At 42.2% G+C, this 22,324-nt stretch overlaps 1 protein-coding gene across 1 annotated transcript in view; it reads right to left on the bottom strand.

The window, feature by feature from the left end:
- Nucleotides 1–22,324, bottom strand: part of ADAMTS17 (ADAM metallopeptidase with thrombospondin type 1 motif, 17) — a 180,100-nt gene that overhangs the window by 145,519 nt on the left and 12,257 nt on the right. The window contains exons 2-4 of the mRNA XM_009887027.1: nucleotides 18,229–18,401; nucleotides 6,458–6,541; nucleotides 5,732–5,889 (exon numbers count right to left, since the gene is read on the bottom strand). Coding sequence (XP_009885329.1) covers nucleotides 5,732–5,889; nucleotides 6,458–6,541; nucleotides 18,229–18,401 — 415 coding nt within the window. The remainder of the gene's footprint in view (nucleotides 1–5,731; nucleotides 5,890–6,457; nucleotides 6,542–18,228; nucleotides 18,402–22,324) is intronic.

Genomic DNA, 22,324 nt, shown 5'->3' with positions numbered 1-22,324 from the left:
AACAGAGAAAGACATGTTGACAAGGAAGAAGAAAAAGAATTTCAGGATTTGTCAGGTAACAGCTAGGTGAATTGGCTTCAGCTAAACTTGTTAGTCAGATTTGCTATTGTATGATTTGAATACAACACAGAGAGGTTCAAGAGACTTCATTTGGTCTCTGTTACTCCCCCACATCTCATCAAGGCATGAAGAGATACTACATATGCCACTGGCACCCACAAATCAACCAGGGATCCATGGAGCTGTATTAAAGAGAAACAAAATAAAAAGACTTGAAGCTCACCTTCTAAGTGACGACACTTCATGTGAGATGATTTTGTAAGTGAGATTCCTCATGACAGAAAATGAAGTGTGGGAGGAGAAGTATTTTATAACTAAATTAATGGTTTGAATACATTTCAATAAGCACTTAGACCTAAACTTTAGGAGCTATCTTCACCAGACCTGCTTTGCTGTGCTATCCGTTACAAAGAGGAGCTAGAGAAAAGCATCACATGTGCTAAAACATTTCAGAAGTTCCTTAACCCAAGGGAAGCCAAGGAACCATAATCTCTATCATTATGGCTTTCCTCACCCTGTGGGGAGGCTAGTGAGAGAATCATATTAGTACACTTGAAGTGTGTCATTTGAAATGCCTGAGTCCCCACTGGGATTTTAAGTTTAAGAGTTTGGCAGGGGGGAAGATCAAAAATACTTAGAGAAAGATAATACTTTAAAAAAACAATATATTTCAAGAAAGATTAAAAATACTGTTTTCTTGAAGCAAAATATGAAATCAGTGTTTATAGGAAAAGGAATTTAAGGCCCAGGACTGTGGCTGATGAACCCAAGCCCTTCGCACCAAACTCTCTTGAAGTCACAAATCAAGTTGTTTCTCACAACAGCTACTACCAGCTCTTGTTAAGCAGACATTGAAAACTAACCCTGCTTTAATGCAGAAAACAGTAACAACCATCAAAGTGTTAAAAAATCAGACAGGAACAAAACAAAATCGGAAGCTATAACCACACACCAGCCCCAGCTTTCATTTTTCACCGCAGCCTTACTGTGTCTCGACACCTTGGCATTCCAGCCTTTCTAAAGAAGACTAATGACAGTCTCCTGACGGAGTTGGCACAAGCACGCCTGCTTGAGTTCCCAGAGCCAACTTGACCGAGGTTTATTTAAGGACTTATTATGTTATATAAACTGGTAAATCAAACAGATGCTTTTCTTGTGACAACAGATAGCTGAACTATTAGTAGATGGCAGGAGGCCATTGGTAGAAAAGCATCTTTCTTCAGGGGCTAGCCAGCCCTGCAAATAAAGCACAGCATTTTTGCTCCTTGCACTCTATGTTCTATACTGAAAGGTGTCTGGCACTTTCAGGCAGCTCTCTGGAGAAATTACCACCATGCCATAAAATGAAGGGTCCTGCAAATGATCCAGCACAACTGGCAGACTCTCCTAGAGGTAGAACAATCCTTGTCTGTAAAGAGTGCTGTGATGCTGTCTGGTCAGGGAAGGACTTGAAACAGGTCAGCAATAAGAACTGAACATAGCTGCCCAATTCACTGCATGTGGGCCTGCAAGTATGAAACCTCCTCAGCCCATCCTTTAAACCGACATAAACACAAGCCCAAGAGATACCATCCTTCTATTCAAAGATCTTGTACCAAAATGCTAGGCTTTAAATGATCTGGACCTATTGTAAACATTTTAACCCCAAACTCTGTGGTAAAACAGGAAAGCACATCCAAACCTTTAGTAACAAATGAGCTTGGTGGGTCTCAGTCTTCTTCCAAAGGCAAGCAGCCACCGCATTGTAAAACCTATATACTGAAACCCATACAGTCCTCTCCTGGCAATCAGAGGGGAGCCAAAGACTGAAAAGCCATTAAGAAAGATCTGTCTCACCTGTGGATCAGCCACATCAGTGAGGTAAGATGGCCCTATCATGGCACTGAAACTGATCTGCTTTTAAAAGGATTTCAATCACAGGTCTCTCTGGAGCATTTTTGAGCTTGACTGCATCTATACTTTTGAAGTGAGAGCTTGACATGAATGATACTACGATACTTTCAAGGATATAAAAATATATCTTTATATTCATTGCATGTGCAGAGGTCTCTTATCACAGAAACATAGTTTTGTTAGCAGAATCTTTTTTAGAGCTATGTTGGAATAAAACTCTTACTCCAGGAGCTGCAGTTCAAATCCAAGAGCTGACCTTATCAAACTAAGTCTTGGATAATATATTGAAATCACATGCTGTAGCTGTGAAGCAAATTTACTCTTCACTTTCAGCCACTGACTGAATCAAGCAGGACATGTGTTCTCATCTTCTAGGGACCTGTGAAATTCTTAGTCATTATCACTTGTGGTACTGTGCAGAGTGTTTCCATTAGCAGACTCAAACAATTCTTCTAAAGACAAAATTACAACAAGTCCGTTGTTTCGTTCAATGAAAATAGCCAGAAAAGAAGAGCTCAGAACTCCTCCTACAGTCACTCTTCCATCTGGCTTACACAAACTGGAAAAAAATACCTAACTGTGCTAAGCTAAATTCTGCAATTCAAGTCCTTCCTGTAAGAAAGAAAGGACAGTAGTTGAACTGTGCAACATGAATAAGAAGTATCCTGTTTAATGGCTACTTCCCAGCATCCTTCAAATGACATATTTTCACCAGTTTAACCCTGCAGGGTCACAAAGCTAAAGGACAGAGGAAACTCGTACAATCAAAAATCTGCCCCCAAAAAAACATCTTTCCCCACCCATATACACATTTAATAGCACTATGCGCCCAGTTTCCTCGTTGCACATTGAATTGCTTCCTTTGCCTATTTAATGGGAAGGCAAGAGCTAGAGAAATGTGGAAGGGAGGAGAAGGCTGCAAGTGGAATAACTATGCCAGTGTGAAAAAAACTTAAGTCTTTGCTTAATGACAGCTCTGAATTCTGTTCCTATCAGCCTTGTGTCATTCTTCACTCTGCTATCACACCACCTATAGTCTAGTAAGTGACCCAAAAACCTACAGCCAGGAGGTGGGGAGAACATCAGAATGTCTGAAGATTTGCTAGGGAATACAGAAGACAGAGGGGGAATGTGTTTCAAATGAGACCTGCTTCTAAGATCACTAAGATATAGATTCTGCAGACAGAAGTTATTCTGGTCAGCTGCACATTAAAATATGAAGTACGTTGTGCATTGATGCCAGAGATTTGAATTTCTACAAGTTCAAAAACAGAATTCGAACTGATGATTATAGAGACCACAACACTGTACTCAGACCTTCAGGGCTATAACAGATTATTCCCACTGTCTCATTTATTTACTGCACTGGACAATGGTACATCATGTTTCACAGATAGTATGCCTCTTACCTGGAGTTCAATAGAGTGGATACTATTAAAATCCCACAAGAGGGATATTTGCCACCTCTTTGTTTTTGTTTTTGTACAAATGAGTATATGGGGAACATCAGTTAGAGGTGAAGTTTCAAAAGCCAAGCGTGCCTCAGTGTTTCAAATGAACCCAGCCAGATTGGAACCAGAGGGATTTCTTCAGAGGCTGACCCCAAAGAATCTGTTTCTAGTCCTAAAGCAGCTGCAGCTGCTGAAAATTCAGCTTCTGCTTTTTCTGGCACAATTGCTTGTGCTGGACATGCTGTTGCTCCCATATCCTCTACCACTGGTCCATCTGTACAGTCTGGGGAGGGTCCAGGGACACACACACAAACACACTTCCAAAGCCAAGAGTAGAAAACCTCATTTCCCTGATGCAGGACTCGGGCTGCTGGGCCAGAATTCTTCCAAGCAATGCGGCATCCTCTATGTGGCAGAAGCAGGATGGGTTAAGGATAACAAGACACATCAAGAGGAAGGAAAAGGACTATATGTATTTCGGGGTCAACCACTGCTGGCGTATCAAACGGGAAAAACGCTGCTCTTATGCACAGCAATGTACTCCCTGGCCTGAACTTTCTCACAAAATCTGAATCTACCAAACCTGTACTTGTCCCGCTATTCTGACTGCAAAACCCTGCAAATCCATTAAACAATTCTTCCTACAAATTCTTTCTACCATTCTTCCTCAGATGCCTGAGTCCAACTCATTTAGCCTGACATTATGCATTCAATTTTATAAGCTGCAGAGAGACTGCACAGATGAAATGTTCTGCTCATTCCCTCCGCCTCATGCTTAGAGCACATCAGAAGAGATTCTGTATGCCTCACTTGTCATGCAGGACAACTGGATGCCCAGATGAGTTTAACAAAAATGTTAGTTATTTATTTAGGCCCTGATCCAACGAAGCACATGCTTAACTATAACCAGGATGTGCAGCCCATTGACTTCAAAGGAACTATTCACCCTGTCTAAAATGTTAAATATCTGCTTAAGTGCTTGGTTGGACTACACTGAATACAGAGGAGAGAGAAGGATTTGGGGGAACTGCACACATGTCTGTGAAGGTGCATTCTTGGGAACTTTGCTGGCCCCATGCATTGCTCACTAGCTATTATACTGAACACTCACCAAAATCCCATGGATAGTTTGCGATGTGACTATTTACACAATAGATTATTACAATCAGAATGGCAGTTCATGCAAAAACATGTATTTCTACTTACATTGTTTGCAGAGAAAAAAAGGGGAAAGAGGTAAGTAATACTGAACAGCAGTACAGACATTTCCTGTCTCAAATTGGGGAAGAAGTGGGTAGGAAGTAGTGTTTTTCTAGCACATACAGCATCCATCTTACACTATATTTTTGTGCTCCCTTTAATTATTCAGAGAGCATTTCTATAGCAATGTATTCTTCATTTACACCTGAAAGTATGCAATCAACTTAAAAGACCATGGATTTGCTACTCCAAATTTATGATAGCTGTGAGGAATGTGGAACCTGCATCGTATGGTGAGGTCGAGCTCAGGTAGTGAAGTTAGAGGAAAGAAGACTACAGATAAACAGAGAACACACCCTTTTGGCTTATTTTATCTGGGTCATACCCTGATGTGTTCGATACATCAATAGGTACAGAGCTGCAGGCTGCAAGGAATTTTGCTCAAGTATTCATACACAGATTATTTCATGTCTGAAATAAATGCAGCAGTTTTCAAACATACAAACAAATTAAGAATTACACCCCTCCTCTATCTCAGCTCTGATACAGGAAAGGTGTTAAACTGGTTATTTCCTATGGCAAAGAGAGAGGAAATTAATTTAGTTTATGGTATTCATCTCTCGCTTTCTTTAGGACATAGCTCCCACCCCACTACTGACACACTGTTTGCTCCGCAGGTACCAACTGTCTCTCTTCTCAGACTGTTCTGTTGATTCATACCTAATTACACACAAAGCACTTGATCTCAGCTGTGTTCTCAACTCCACAGCTTCTTTGTTCTAGGAAGAAGGGCTTATTCTCCAAAACCTCACCTATTTTTTCCCACTTATACCAGCTGGTGTTAGAATAAAGTATCACCTGTGCTACAGCTGTGTCTTGCCTGTATCCGGACTACAAAAATGCTCTGGTTCGGCAGAGATGCTTTTGCACAGCCTTGTTAAGTATACACAGAAAGAAGACAAATCACTTTCATCTGAGTCATCTGAGCCATGTGAACAGCACATAGGTAGCAAATGTATCATCACCAACAGATCTTCTGCTTGAATTACTGCTAGACCAGATAACCCCGTCATTACCCGTGGGCCATTACTGGTTGAAGTAAACTGATAAACCAAACCTCACTATACCTGGTTACAAAAACAGCAGCATCCACAGGAGGGGTGTCGTCCCTCGCGCCAGGAACCTGGTTGTTACCAAGGTATTTTGCCCCACCATATTCTTCATTTTGCCATTGACAAAAGCTCTCCAGAGACCTCTCTCCATGATGCCCAATAGACAACTTTGCCTTTTGGAAAAAAAAGGGATACAAAAGAAATATCAGTCACAGTCTTTACATAAAACATTAGACCTCTGATGAAATACCAGAGGCTCAAAGATATAGATATGGTAGAATGAAAAATGCAAAACCAGCTTCATCTGAGCAGGTGAACTAGAGGCTTTGGAATCCACACTGACTTCTGTCATTTGATCTACAGAACAAACTCCATCAGCTGGCAGCAGTCACAAGCTTCTAATTCAGCACTACATTCAAAAGTCTCGTAAGTCTGGAAGTTATATATGCGATACCACAGCTATATAATTTTTAATCTTTGTAACAGCTAACTCCTGAGACCGGTTTGCAACCATAAGTGGACAAAGGAAGGATAAATAAAAGAATTGGAGGTCCTTTCACTTCCACAGCCCCCTATACCTCTCACCTTTACTACTGCCTAGTATAGTGTGGCAGGCACTGCTTACAATTTGTGATCATGTGGCCAGACATGCCCCCCCAGCCCAGCACAAGGATCCTGCTCTGCCTGTGAAACTACCATAGTACAATTATAACAGCAGGGTTAAAATGAATTAGAACTCACAGGACGGTTGCGGAGCAGGACTAGTTTGGTCACTCGAATGCTGACTTTAATTCCAAGACTTTGATGTTGAAACATATTGTACACCTGTTAAAATGCAAAGAAAACATGCACAGTGTATCAGTAACAATAAAAAAACCTAGTAATAGTTGAAGGGACTACTTGTGAGTAAAGTTAGACCCAAATGGGTAGTGCTATTACACTCAAAATAAAAAAAAAATTAAAAGCTACTATGTTACCACTGTAACAGTTCCATACGCTACAGTGTAGCTAAAACACTTACAAAACCACAGTAGGTTTGCTCCTAGCTTACTGCATTTGGCTTCACTACCTGACCAATTTGTCACAGACTAATCTGGGCAAGATTCAGCATTCAAAGACAAAAAAACATCAAAAAACAAAACAAAAAACACCCAAGCTAGTTACAGAAAGAAAAATACTTTTAACTGGAATAAACGAGAAAAAGGGTGGCTGAGCAACAAAAGAAAGGAGAGAAGCATTCCAAAGGATCTGCAAACGTAAACCAAAGTCTCAGGAACATGGACATACGTTATGAAGCATCCAACTAATATGGATCTTCAGCATTTAAATATCAGAGATATCTGAATGCAAAATGAAATAATGGTGTGTTTTAGACTTCAGGAAATAGAATGGAAAAGCAATTTCCCTCTGTTATTTTCATATCTTATATAAGAGAATAGTAATAAGGCAGCACATAATGACACAAGCCTCAGGAAATACAAAAATAGCACCGGAAACTACCTTACTACTTTCTCCAGATTTTGCATTCCAGTTCAGATACTTCACCTCATTTTTATAGGTTAGAATATAAGATCTTAATTGATGCCAGAATTTTATTCCACCCATTTCTCCATTTACAAATGCTTTAACTAGACTACATCAAAAAAGGTGAGAAAGGGGTTTATTTTAAAAAGGTCTAAAATACCCCATAATAACCTTTGGATGAAAATTGTATTCCGTACTCAGTCAAAAAAAAAAAAAAATCAAGACCACTGAAGAGAGATTCTTGACTAGTGTGAGGCAGGATTTGGCCTCAGGTAAGGTATACTCCTTACATCTCTTTTGACTAGAAATATCATACAGGCTCAGCTAACTTCCTACAACAAACCCAAGACATGAACACATTTCGGATATTATGTTTTCAATGCTTGGTATTTTTCCTATTTGTGCAAATACTCAGGAATGTGCTCAGTGTAAGAGTGTTCTTAAGCTCTTTAGTGTTTGGAGTTGGATTTAAGCACACAGGTAAATGTTTCCTATCGCTTAGGGACAGATTGCAAGACAGACGCTACTCAGTATTTGACCCACTGACCTTCAGTATGAGCACAATAAGCCATTTATCTTCCCTGCGGCTGGTATACAAATGCATACAAGTGCTGGTACTATTTGCTTAGCTCGGGGGTACGTTGGTAGAGTAACTAAGGCCTCTCACTACAGACCTGGGGGGATAAACTTGACACTTGCAGAGAAGGGCTCTGACAGTTGACCTATGTGTAAATGGAGACCTGGACATTCAGCTGAGAGGGTCAACGGGGCATCAGGCTCATCAAGTCAGTCTCTCACATACCACTACTGAGGCTAACAAACATTTGCCTGTGACGGATGTCTCTGATTTGCCTAGCCCACTGCTAGCTCTGACCATCCCATAAGGTTTCTACTCATGAAATGAGAGTACAGCAAACAGGTTCTTACCATTAAGCCTAACGGATAATGGTGCTAGCCTTTCCATCAGAGCAGACAAGCTGCCTGCCTCCAAACCCAGCACAGAGAGATCCAAACATCACTGACCTCAAAAGGTAGTTTTCACTGGCAAACTTGCATAGCAAGACCCAGCATTTTGAAAGGCTGTCAGCCCCTCTTCCTTTTTCTCTTGCGCTCTCCATCCTAAGGATAACTTTGACTGCATTTGTATTTGCATCCATCAGTGATCTCAGAAGAGCCCAACCTAGCTAGCAGCAGCAATTGGATACTAAAGCAAAAAGACACTAGGCATGCAAAAGAGGCCTTACTTTGCTTGTTTATTCAAGCTTTGTTTGCTTATTCTCTTAAATGGAGCCCAAAGAAGCCCCAGATTGATGGTAGTCTGTGTTGCCTAATAGGAACAATAACCTTTCCCTCTGCTAAATAAGCCTGACTGGTACAAGAGGCTGTTCTACTTCAGCTCAACTAAAGCATTCAAACACAATCCACCTAGAGAAGAGACAGACCCTTTCTCATCTGAGATCTGCTCCAGCTACCTCTCCTTCCATCCCCTACTCTGAATGCCCTAGAGGCTGAACCAGGCTTTTGAGTCCATGAACTCTGACGGGATTAAAAGGGAGACGTTTGCTTCAATGCAGTCAGACTGGATCCTTTGCACCACAGTCAGTACTTTAACGTGTACAGGTAAACATACTGTAACTTGCCTGACACCACAGTGCTGGCCTACCAGACTCCGATAAGGACAGGATGCTGATTATCGCTGCGGCACAAATCCAGGTGTATTAGCAAGAAATGATTTTCCTGATGTTTTAGGATAGACAGGGTGCAGAATTTTGAAGATGTGGTGCAAACAAAAGTGGCAGTGCATATTCTGGCAATGCTTACGAGTTGTTTAACTACAAGGATGAATCTCTAAGTAGATGATTTATGACTGGGAAAAGGCAAGAAAGTATGATAGCTAACAATATGCATATGTTGGGGCAAATAATTTCTTAATGAAGTTTCAAAAATTTTTCTCAGAGATGCACAGACAGTTGCCAGAGGAATAGTATTTTTTTTTTCATACAACTCTGCACCATTTCTCAGTATTTAAAGTATGATCATAAGCTCAGCTGAAGACATTAGCACTGTGATTTAAGATGGTCCAGCACCAGAGCTGCAAGACACTGCCAAAATATCACATTTATTATTTCCAATCTTCTTTCATGCACCATGAAAGTGGAGAGACATCTCCAGCTTCATCTGCCTTCAGTGATTCTTCTATTTATTTTCCTGTTAGCAAAAAGCCCTCTGTAAAGTTTTATACAGAAAGGTCTACATAGATTTAGCTGGGAACTGTTCACACTCCAACCACAAATAAACTTGTCTTTCAAAGTGAGCTAAGATCTGCAGCCAAATTAGCAAGAAAACAGGCTAAAAGCGTGCCTGCAAATTGGTCTGCACAAGCAAACATCATCCCCCAAACAGCTCTTATTCATCAACTGAGTACAGGATGTATACTTTCATCGCTATATTGAGAGGGCCTTCTCAATTAAAACAGAGTGCAAGACAGTTCTGCACAAGTGATTTGACCTTGCATTTAGCCCAGACAAAGGACTGCAAAATTGAGACACAGAGTCTGAGAGGCAACCAGCCACATGGCACTTGAGCTTCTCTGACTAGATGCCTGCCAGACCTCACCCAGCCACTCTCTCACAACCCCTCCTCAACAGGACAGGGGGACAAAATAAGATGAAAAAGCTGATGGGTTGAGATAAAGAGAGGGAGACCACTTAAATTACTGTCATAGGCAAACCACATTTGACTCGGGGAAAATTTTATTTACTGCCAATTAAAATAATTTGTATTGAGAGAAACAAAGATAAATTAAAACAAGTCCTTCCCCTCACCTCATCCCATCACTTTTTCCTAGGCTCAACTTCACTCCTCCGTTCCTGACACTACCTCCCTCCTCCTTACACGGAGCCATGCAGGGGGATGGGGAATGGGAGTTTTGCTCACCCCATGGCAGCTCCTACCTGCTGCTCCTTCCTCCTCATGCTTTTCCCCTGCTGCAGCACGGGTCCTCCCCATGGGCCTGTCTGGAGAACCTGCTCCAGTGCAGGCTCCTCTCCACAGGCCACAATATTCTTCAGGGAATAGAATCATAGAATGGTTTAGGTTGGAAGGGACCTTGAAGATCATCGAGTTCCAACCCCCCTGCCCTGGGCAGGGACGCCTTCCACCAGCCCAGGTTGCTCCAAGCCCCGTCCAACCTGGCCTTGAACCCCTCCAGGGATGGGGCAGCCACAGCTTCTCTGGGCAACCCGTTCCAGTGCCTCACCCCCCTCAGAGGGAAAAATTTATTCCCAATATCTAATCTAAATCTCCCCTCTTCCAGTTTGAAGCCATTCCCCCTCATCCTATCACTACATGCCCTAGTAAAAAGTCCCAGCTCTCCTGTAGGCCCCCTTTAGGTACTGGAAGGCCGCTATAAGGTCTCCCTGGAGCCTCCTCTTCTCCACGCTGAAAACTCAAAACTCTCTCAGCCTGTCCCCTACCACAATCCCCCCCTGCCCCGCCACGGCCTCTCCACAGGCTGCAGGGCAATCTCTGCTCAGGCCCCTGGAGCACCTCCTGCGCCTCCTCCCGCTCTGTCCTGGATGCTCACACGGATTTTTTCCCTCACACTTTTTTTCCTCACTGCCTGTGCAGCCTTTTACCCCTTCTTGAACGCGTTTTCCCTGGGGCACCACCAGCTTTGCTGATGGGCTCGGCTCTGTCCTGTGGTGGCGCTGTTGCAGAACCGGCTGAGACCGGCCCGGGGCAGCCCCGGGTCTCTCCTCACAGAGGGCCCCGCAGCTGCCCACTGCAGCGCCGGGGCACCGGCGCCCAATACACTGTCCTTTTCAATAAAAACCCAAAGCGTCTCAAATCTTTAAAGCTAGAAGGAACCCCTGGATGAAAAAAAACCACATAAGACCGAGTTCAGCACAGGTTATTCACAGCCATTTTGGCAGCACGCAGCCAGCGTTAAAGCAGACTGTGCAAGGTGGGTTGTGCCCAAAGGAAGCCTTATCACAGAATCTAGGTGTCTTTAAAATAGAAGAATTCAAATCAAATTGGATTCCATCATGGCAGTGACCACCTTGTACCCTTCTCACCCAGCCTACAAGGAAACCGTCACTCACAGACTTGGCATGTCACAGCCGTTCAGGCACCGCATCCAATGGGCCATCATCGGCACATGAGCTACCAGTGGAAAGTGAGGTGGCTGAGAGAACTGGTACCAGGAGAGGAGGAATGGGATTTCCTAGTGCAGATGCTCTCAAGATTTCCCGCTGCACGGACAGCATGCATCAATAGAGAGACTGACTCACAGACACCTCCCTTCCCACTCGCAATACCGTGGACCACCCTCCCTCAAGCCTGCAATTGCATCACACCCTTGAGGCTGCTGTGACCACTTCCAACAGGGGAAAAGTAAAAAATTTTGGGATGTTTTAGAACCTTTCAATAAAATAAGGCAGCTGGGAACACGAGCATCAGCTACAGGAAACCCACTAACACACTGCCATGGAACAAAATGCAAAGGTCGCTGTTTTAGGATGTCAACCACAGTGCCAGAAAGCAGCTTGGCTGGAAGAGCAATGGAGGTTCTTGGTCACAGGGCTGAAGGGAAGGGATGTAAAAAGTTGTCAGTGTGGCTGAAGTGTGGTCATGAGCACAGGTTGCCCTGTTGCAGGTGAACTTCTAGGCTGTATTGACTTCCACTCTGTGAGGAGTCATCAGTAGAGAGATTATGCTTTGGAAACAGAAAGAGGTATGGTAGAGTCGTACAAAACAGATAGTAAAATGGAAGGGGAAGTGCAGAAAAACAAGGAAAAGAATAAAGCTCATCTCTGACGTCTCCCTCCTTCATCTGCATTTCCCTGACAGAGCCTTATAGCACAGAATGCCCTAAAGAAAACAGAAAAGCTTGAAGCCTGGACCATCCTTCTCCTCCTCCTCTGTTTGCATTCCTCCTGCCTTTCTTTCTCCTTATAGCTTTGACATGGAAGGGACAGAATAAATGCAGCTTTGGCATGAGCTGTCCAGGCCTGCCCCAGCATGCATAAAGCACAACCTAGACATGAGGAATTGGACTAAGAAAGAAACTAAACTACATCAGTTTAATTTTTTTTTGAATTCTCAAGAGCTTCCTCTGCAGGTGGACGGTGGGAGGGAGACTGTGTGTGTTTCAGATGTTTTGGAGTTCAGAACAGCAACCCTGAGGGTAAATGGACTTTTTTCTTTTTTCTTCCCTAAGCATTGCATTCAAGCAAGAGCCTCCCCATTGCCTTGGCTGCTGGACGATGTTTGGAGAGCAGAAGCATTAGTCAGGTTACTGAGGTTGTCTTTCACTTGTTTTGAAAAGTGCTATAGGATTTCTAACACCCACCTAAAGCCAAGCTTTCAAATTACCCCATTAAACATTATGAAAAAGAACATATTCATGGCTTTTTATAAGATACAGTTGACATAACTCTTTCTCCTCGGGCTGCCGGAGTGAAAAGTTAAATCTGTAGACAGTGATCAAATATTTATATCATTTTCCCTTACATGCCTGTTCCCACCATGAAGATTCCAATTCAGGGTAAGAGAGCCAATTATCAGTCACAACTCTGGAACCTTTATGTGCCAGTCCCCAAGAGCACAGAGATACAAATCCATCAATGCATGCATGATAAAAATGATTTTATCTGAGTCTTTAACACAGAAAAATCTCTCACAGGGGAAATCCAAAAATGAAAAATGATCTGCAGAGTGTAAAATAAGGCTTCAGAGAGTAAACCAGTATTATTCCTAAAGAACAACATAAAAATTTTCCCTCATAATGACATCCAAAAGATCACTAACTTCAAGTTACTGCTTGCTGCTGCAAAGGGCTTCCACACTGATTGCATAGCTTAGGAACAGCTGCAGGAGAACTAACACATACTACAGTGTATTATCCCTGCATGCTGTATTGTCTTAGAAAAAGGCAAGCTCAAAACCAAGCCATGGTTGTAATTTATTCCAAAACCCCCAAAATGCACTTAAGGGAGAAAAAAAAAACCAACCCAAAAAACAACAAACCCAAACAACTCTTTTTTTAGGTTTTCAAACCCTTAGAAAACAGGTTTTAAATTGCTGTGTCGTGGTCTTGGAAGGTCAATCTGAGTGGGACTTGGTTTACAAAGTAAACTCTGCACAATTGCAAGGAGCCAACATTCACATCTTGCTGTTCAGATACTAGCTGAAACCAGTTACTCCTCATCGTTACAAACACTACGGCCATGGACAGAACTTTCCAAAGGGTCTCATACCTCATTTATCATATGCTTCGGAATCGTCTGAATCAGAGTTTTCTCCAGGAAGCTGAAGGCATAAGTCATAGAGACCAGCCACAGTAGAGGACAGTGGCAGAGAAATTCTTTTTGGCTTACTGGCCTTTTCTCTCAGATGAAAACACAAGAGTAAACAAAAACATAAAGCTCCTGCAAGAAGGCAGTGCATGCCTCATGATTTGGAACCTGCTCCTGAACCAAGCCTAAAATGGCAGCTATTGTGAGCAGATAAAAAGAAACACAGGGGACGGGAAAAGACAAAGCCAATCTGGTTGCTGGCTGAGAAACGTGAAGTTCAGTTTAGATGAAGCCATGAAGTGTTGGAAGAGCAAAACAGGGCTTCATAAGGAACAGAACATCCACCCAAACAGCCTCCACATGGATGAAATGCAATGCGAAATTATAGTTGCCAGATGCAGACTAACAGAATGGGTGAGCAAAATAAGTATGTTTTACCACAAAGGCACTTTGTTTCAGAACTTAGAGAAAGTTCTAAGCACTGGTGGCTACTGAAGAAGGGCATGAATGAAGGCAGGAAACAGGAGAAGCACTCAAGCCAAAAGATGCAAAGGGGAGACGAGAATTGAAATACAAACAATGCAACACCATGCAAAAGCTCAATACCAAGGGAGTTTAACTTAGAAAAATAAATCAGCACGTATATGTTTAAGTAGCTGGTTTTGAATTTCTGTAATTCTGCTGATTTCTGTCTCTCTGTCCATGTCCTTACATCCAGCATGCCCGTAAACTCACTGCCTCACTAAGGCTGCAGGTATAAACGGTGGCATTTGACAACTTCTTTATCAGCTTTTTTTTTTTTTTAACATTATCACAAAGCCATGAGGAATCACAATTAGGAAAATCATGCTGAATCAAGTACTTTGCCAGAAAATCTTGCTTGAATCAAATACATGAAAAGATTTCATTACAGAAGGGGTGACAAAAAAAACCCAACAACCACTCAAGGCCCTGGAACCATGCTTGTTCCTACTTATACATTACAGAGTACCTTAGACGGAAATTCTTCCGTGATCTTGGAAAAATCTGTCTTACAACTTCAAATATTAGTTTATTAAATGGAAGAGCTGGCACCTCTACAATGACTTTCAGAAAAAAACAAGTAACTTCAATGCAAATCTATTCTCTGTTCAGGGGGATGGTCAGAACTACAGACTTATCATTAAAAATACAGCGTTTGCTATATGAAGTACTACCTGTTACTTCTGGGTTGCAAAAGCGGTTTGCTGTGTATCTTAGCTGTTATTCTAGAGGAGGGTGGTGGGTTTTTTTTTCCCCAAGATTCTCATTTACTAAGGGAGCAATAAAACAGTATTTTGTAATGCTGACTTTTTTCCCTTCAGAAATTCTTGTAACATAAATAGATATTAAATACTTTAAGGCAGATCACTTTATTTAAAATGTCTATAAATATAAAATGCATTAATAAGACCTCTTAATGCTTGTTTTGTGGTTTGACAGTAAACGTAATGGCTTACAGAGAGGAGTTAAGTTAATATACCCCTGACCAGTAATGTTCTATTTGCTTAAATGCAAGCATCCAAGCCAAAATTAACATTCTGGTTTCTTTTAGAGGCAGCCCGCCATCCTGCAATGTAGCTGAATAAGCACTGCCTAATATCACAGGGCAAATCCTGTCCCCCAACTAACAGTCACGGAAGGCTGACAGAAGTCGTATCATGGCAGGCAGCAAACAAAGATCCCAAGCAGCCAGGAGAGTCTTCATTTGCGTCATTACATAAAGCACAATCGATCCTGCACCAGAGAAGGATGTAACAGATAGATGTTGCCCTAAGGAGTTAGGGTTGTAGTATTCCTCGTACCACAGTTTTACAGATGGGAAACTACCACACAAAGCTTCACCATGGCTGGTTCTGGGACTACCCAAAGAGTGTGGCTGAGTGATGAGTCCAGCTAAGGCCTACCTAAACCACATGACTATCCTATCTCCCTGAAATATATTTTTCTGAATTATTCTTCAGCCTCTTTCGCTGGGATGAAGATCAGCTTTCATTACAGCAAATGGAATGTTAAAATCCCCTTTGATTTCCTCGAGTTTCACCTTGTTTTATAGCCTCAGCATAAAGGATTTATGCAATGATGCCATCTGTGTGTTTGCCTATTATTATTCCTTGGTATCTTCTGATCTTGCCAGCCACTCACAACCGATTTCCTCAGGGAGGTAGAGGCCTGAAAGATACTATCTTCCTACCAGTGTGGGAATGTAGGTGGCCAGACAAAGGAGAAAGACTCTGTTGGTGCTCCTCTGAAGGCTGAAAAGCTGAAACATAAATTCAAATCCTATCAGACATCAGAAAAAACACATGGGTGAGCCCCTAGGAGAAATGACTTAACAGTGGGAAGCATTTCAGCTGGACTTTGCACCTTAGGAGATGTCAGATAAATGTGTTCCTCAGCCAAGAGTCCTCTTCCATGTGCACTCTCTAGTGTCTAATAAAGGGGTGAGCTCACAGTACAGCATCAAAACCTAGCTTAAAAGTCCATCAGCCAAATCCATTGGAAACTAAGCTTCAATATTTGTTTAGTAACTGGGTTTAGAGAACCCAACCCATCTATCAGCACCTCCCCACACATATATATTCACACCTGGCAAGCTGATGTTGCTGAGATGTTCTGCAGTACTCCTCAGCCTGGACAGACAACAGTATTCATGGCCGTCTTTTGTCTAGGACTTGGTCTATCACTGTACTGAATCCTAACAATATTCACAGGTTGATAAAGCTATACAACATAGAGATGCAGTAATGGCGACACTGAAATAACAAACCTTTTGGCACGAGGATCACCAAGACAGATGATGAGACACGTTTTAAAAACTCTCCCAGCCATAATGTCCTGTCCCAGCCCCAGCAGAACTGGGGGTCACAATGGCAGATTTTTATTATCTGACTGACGTATCAGAACAGAACAGATTTTAGGACCCCTGGGCTGCCACTGCAAAGAAGCAGCATCCATCACCCCTCTCGAGGTCCCAAGCATCTGACATAAGGAAGAAACAGCCCTGACACACACGTTACATCTGAATACGCACTTCTGTTGGTTCAAAAAGTGACTTGAGAAGCAGATTTGTTCAGAGCTGAACCTATGTTCTGCCTGCTCACTGCAAAGCTGGTATGTGAATTTAAAGGTGGAGGACCATGGCTTTGAGAAGAATAAGGCTCTTGTGCCCCCAGCAAACACATCCTTAAACGCAAGAAAGCCAATAAGTAGACCCTAAAGTGATGGTGACATGAATGGATTTGTTGCAAGAAGACATTTCCTACAAACCCATCGAAATAGATGGAGAGACACAATGAAGCCCTATTAAGTGACTATTGTCACAGCATGCTAGGAGGCAAAAATAAAAGGTAGAGGAAGGGACACAGAAAAGCAGCTTGTTAGTGGAAAAGACTAGTTAAACAAACTCCCTGCTTAATCAGCAAAGCATTTCACTACAGGAGAGCTCCCTCACACCAGTGCTTGATAAAGGAACACAAGACCTCTTAAAAAGCTGTTGTCCCATAGCAGGATTATGTACTGAGCATCCATCAGTCAGCTCTTCACTGGGAAGCATGACCAGTCAATTACTATTAAGAACTGTGGGGTTTTTTCCAAGCCAATTTGCTGCTCATGAACAACAACAGAGCAGTAGTCAGGAGAATGAACTGTTCCTGGATGTTACAATAGCATGGGCAGAGGAATACACGCTTCCTCCAAGACTTCCTTGTGCAAATGCCTCTGAAGGACCCCTGCCGTCTCTAAGCAGAGTTTTCAGTGTCCACATCCAAATTAGCCATTATCTCTTTATTGGAACTGCCAACAAGTGACTGAGTGAGCATTCATTGTGAGAGACTTTGTGTTCCCTTATCAACTGCGACTGAAGGCTTAACTACTAGGACAGCTAACAAATTAACACCCACACTTCATACGAGCTTGCAATTTCAAAAGGCTCTCCTCCCTTCTGGCAGATTCTCTGCAGAATTTCTAGAATGCTCCTAAAACCCAAGTCCATCAACTATTCAGAGTTATGATCAGCGCCACTTTGTGTAGCACAAGAGGGCCTGGGGTAAAGAGAATGGGGTCAGCTCGCAGTCTGGTGATGTTTGCCATGTTTTCTACAGCAAGGGAGGAAGATATTTTTATTATGTTTATTATGATTTATTAAAAATCAGAGATAAAAAGTGTTTCTAACTGACTTAAATCCAGATTTTCTGCTGGAAATCAATATGACTGCTGTCTTCAATAACAATTTGACTGTCTCCTATGACAATGACCCACAGAGAAATATCTCTTATGAAACAAGTGTGTCATGGAAATCTTCATGGAGCCCAAGAAACATCATGTGAGACAAGATCACTCTGGGATACTCTCGTCCAAGGTAAACCACAGCAGTACAGAAACATGGTAGAAAACACCAGTACTGTACAATTATGGAATATTTCCTAACCAAAAACTTGCAGTGTCAGTTTCAAAAAAAGTTTTTTATTGTGATATCCTTAGGCAAATAGAGGGAATCACACAGATGGGGGAGAAGATGCACACAACACAAGAAAACCAAAACCTTTCCTCATACCTCAAGGTCAAAACAATTCCCCAGTTCAGCTGTCAAGGAAGCCAGCTTTAACCTACCCTAGATATGATCTCTTTACTCTTGCTTCTTCTTTTGAGAGTAAAGCGCCTACTTACCATATTCATAACTGTGAGGATGAATCTTTGGGCAGCCTCTGCACCATGGTATTGGACCATATCAGCATCTGCCACCACCAGTGTTTCTACTGTGTACTCATTGGTGAGTCGAATGGCGTTTCTTCTCTCCCTCCAGTCACTGGTTGGTTTCATTTTCTTTTGTCTCTTCTTTTCTAAAAGTCAAAATACTTATTAAGGCTGGCAGATCATAATAAAACAGTTATACTTTTTTCAGCAAACATTCTTGTGCACATTCAGATTGCAATGACCTTTAATTAAAGTGTCCTTTGCTGATTGAAAGAAGCAACCAAGAGGTTCCATTGCAAGTACATCTGTACCTCTGTAGGCAGATTTGTATGAGACCTCCAGATTACATGCAAATAGGAAAGAGTATGGGGAAAAAGAAGTCCAGAACAGTAAAAGATTAGCTGTAATTCAAACCAAGAAGTCGTCATGCTCTTGCAAAAATTTCAGAAGTTGGAAATTCTGCTTGTGAAAAGCGTAACATTCTGCCATAAGGGAACAAGTGCTAATTAAGGAAAAATCTACTGAAGAAAACTTTGGGATAGGAGACCGTGCTTTGGGATGCAATGTGCACTCTAGACTCTGTGGGTTCTCCTTAGCCAGGGAAGTTGTAAGATATTCCTGGAGTCAATATTTCCATCAGTTGCATTTTCACTTGCTACCACCATTACTAGAGCAACGTAACAGAACACAAGAGAGAGTCTCAAAATTTTTAAATTAAGTAAGATTGTTTTGGAACATACATTATTGGCCAACGGCAGAAGTCTCTGGATGAAACCCAGAAGTGCAGAAGGTCAGGCTAGATAAGACCTTCTCAAGCTTTCTTTGCTCATTTATTGCTATTGGCATGAGCGCCAGCACCAGCAGCTGCAGTCACTGGCCACCTACGTGCAGAGCTCACATGCCTCTTTATTGTGGTATGTGTACCAAAAGAAGGGGACTCCCTAGACCAGCTGATCCTTAATGAACTTAAGTTACCAGAACCTGTGAAAAGGACCCATTCTAGGGACTACAAAGTGAAGCAGTGGTCAGCTATCGTTAACACAAAAATTAAAACACAGAAGTTAAACCTCCCTTCCTCCAAACTAAGGGACTAATGCATTAGTAATTTGTCCTCTTCTAAACTGAAAGGTAAAATGTGTTTCACAGCTCAAAGGCAGATGTGCAAAGCAGCTGAGGCAGGAACAAAGGAGAATTTAAGTTCAGATCTGAAATTGAATCTACTCACTTCATTGCAGTCACAAAAAATGTATTCATGTTTTCAATTGTAAAATGAAAGAAAAGCAAATGAAGTCATTAAAACAAATTTATTTTGCAATAAGAAACAAACTGCCAAAATTCACTGAAACTACATCTGCGTACTGCTCAGCCTGCAATATACTATGGATAAGATACTGACACTGTTATTTAAGCTGATTTCTTCCAATGAAAAAGGGAGCAGAACACACAACAGGTCCTGAAACAGCATAAACACAACATTCAATGCAAAAGTGACAGGGGATAGACTGTAATGGATGATCAGGCAGATACCTCTTATGTCACACGACACATGCTGCTTATTTCCCAGAGCAGACATCCCCTTCTCTTGTTCTGTAGATTTAACTTGAGACCCTCTCTTAGCAAAGCACCATTCTGCAGCAGACAGATCTGTGTTACCATTCACTGATCTTGTTTTTCCACAGCCTGTATACCAGCTCCCTTAACGTAATTCAGCTTGAATTTCCCTTCTTTCCCAGGCTCATAAATGCACTCACATCCAGATCATCAGTTTTCCCTGACCGACCCTCTTGTATTCAGGGTGATAAATTCCATCAGCTGTGCGTCCCCCAAAGCCCACCTGAAATGGGCTCCCTGCCTTCTGCTCATTCATACATTTTCTGTCTTGTCAATACACACATTTGCACATGTCCATTCCATATCTCTATTCTGAGTTGTCTAGTAGTCAGCCAGTATAGATCTGCACATGCTTTTCTGCCCAAGGCATCAACTGTCAACACTGGCTACACGTTTTAAACTGAGAAAACAACCATGAAATTTGATTTGAATCTTTTAAAAAAGAGTTTGGAAATACACCCCCTGGGTTTAAAAAGACAGACAAGAGCCCATGGACAAGCAAAAATTGGAAACTTTGGTGCTTGTAAATAATGGAAGCTACATGCCAGCCGCAAAGATGAAAATAGTTTCAAGGCTTGTTTTCACATGGACTGCAGGACAGCTACAGAAAAGTGCACAATCACAACAAAGCTGCCATGGAGCAGGGAATCTGTGTATTTCTAAGAGCTGTAGAAAGGCAATCAAATAAAATGGAGTGACTGTATCAGAAAGAAGGAAAGATGAATGCACCTTCGATTTGCCAACTATGAAATGGAGATGACTTCACCAACCTTCTGTGAAAAAGCTCCCATGTTTGTTCGTTGGTTCATTCATTTCATCCACCCATCCCTCCCTCTGCATAGCCATGCATCTTTAGCATCTTTAAATGGTTAAAGTGATCGTTTAAATACCAGGGCAGAAATCAGAGAAAAAGGAAGAGAAGGCAAATTATTCTGGTCTTGCTGCTAGCGATCAGAACCTTCCTGGAAGTAACAACACTTCCCCATCACATTCTTATTTTGGTAATTCCCTAATAAATGACAAGTTTTCAGTAAATCTCCTACCTATATACTTGTGTCAGAGGAGGAACCCACTATGCTAGACACTCCGGGGAGAAGGGGTCATGCCATGGTCATTTGCCATGGGATTGCCCATCGTGATCTCTCCTCCAGAGGCAGATGGAGAAATTGGCGAAGCTTTGCTGATTCCACTCAGCACCTCTTTGCAGAAGGCAGCTGTACAAAACTCTGAAAGGTGTGATTTCTGGAGAGCAGCAGCGTAAAGGGACTCCTGGCAAATTGCTGGGCAGTCTTGGTTCACACAAAACCTCTGGCCCCCATTCCTCCATGAGTTTTACTTGAAGCTGTGGATTGGCTGCCGTCCACTGGGTGGTAGGGATTAGAGGTTGTGTGTGGAAAACTACCACCCCACAGGCTTGCCTAGAAACACAGCCAAAGTGACCTAACTTAGCGAATCTGGGCTCTAACTCTCATCCTCTCCCTCACATTGTCCAAATGTAAGCTTACCAAGCACTTAAAACAGGCAACATGTAATGGACTCAAGGGAGCCTACAAAGAGCTCAGGTGGTCACCAATGATCCACTACAGAAGAGGAAAGGCAAAGCAACACAAGCTGCTTGAACAGAGCTGTCATGTGTTGTGTCCCCCCCTGCTTGTTCTTTTTTTTTTTTAAGTTTGTGGCTCCTCTATAGGGTAGCTTTTCTTTACTCTTTTTGTCCTTGCAGAGAGCTACTTTCAGAGTGGTCTCTATTTGCATCTTCCTGCCTACCACACATGCAAACAATTTTCCAGCATAATCAAGCACATGGAGAAAACACAACTATCATGTGCATGGATGAACCATCACAAACAGAACAAAAGAAATACACACATCCCATATCACACCCATTTGATGAAGAGGAGAAAAAGATCCAAAACCAAGAGTAAAAATCCTTATTAAACGCATCTGCAACTCATACCTGAGGTGAGTCAACTTTATGGAGGTATCGAAAAAAAAAAACATCTCTAGAGCCTCACTTCAGAAAAAAGCCAGCACAGAGAAGTCTCACTCGTGCCCCCCATGATTTATGGACTATGGGCAGAGAATCCCTCCATGAGTGTGAAACCCCAAACTAAAATAAACATCAGCCATTAAAACAAGGATTAAATGCTTGGTGGACTCTTTATTTGAACAAACTGATGTTACAAATTTTGTGGTGCAGATGTTAAGTGTTAGTGTGAAGGCATAAGAGGCCATAAAACATGGGCAGGAGCCTGTCAGAGGAGTTTACATTGCGGGGAGCATACATAACCAAACTGCACACTATTTTAGGAGTCAGGTGTTCCCCGCTTAAGAGGTCAGACAATTTCATGTGAAATATGAGCTGAAACAGTCAATCTACAACACAGCACGTATATGCTGCGAGTGACAAGGCACAAGGGACATTACTCTTTTGCCAGTGACTTTGACAGTGTGTTAC

The sequence above is a fragment of the Charadrius vociferus genome, unplaced genomic scaffold (assembly GCF_000708025.1).
Source record: "Charadrius vociferus isolate BGI_N301 unplaced genomic scaffold, ASM70802v2 scaffold190, whole genome shotgun sequence".
In the NCBI taxonomy this organism is placed as follows: Eukaryota; Metazoa; Chordata; class Aves; order Charadriiformes; family Charadriidae; genus Charadrius; species Charadrius vociferus.
The sequence above is the reverse complement of the archived record's forward strand: the minus strand, read 5'-3'. Positions and strand labels throughout refer to the sequence as shown.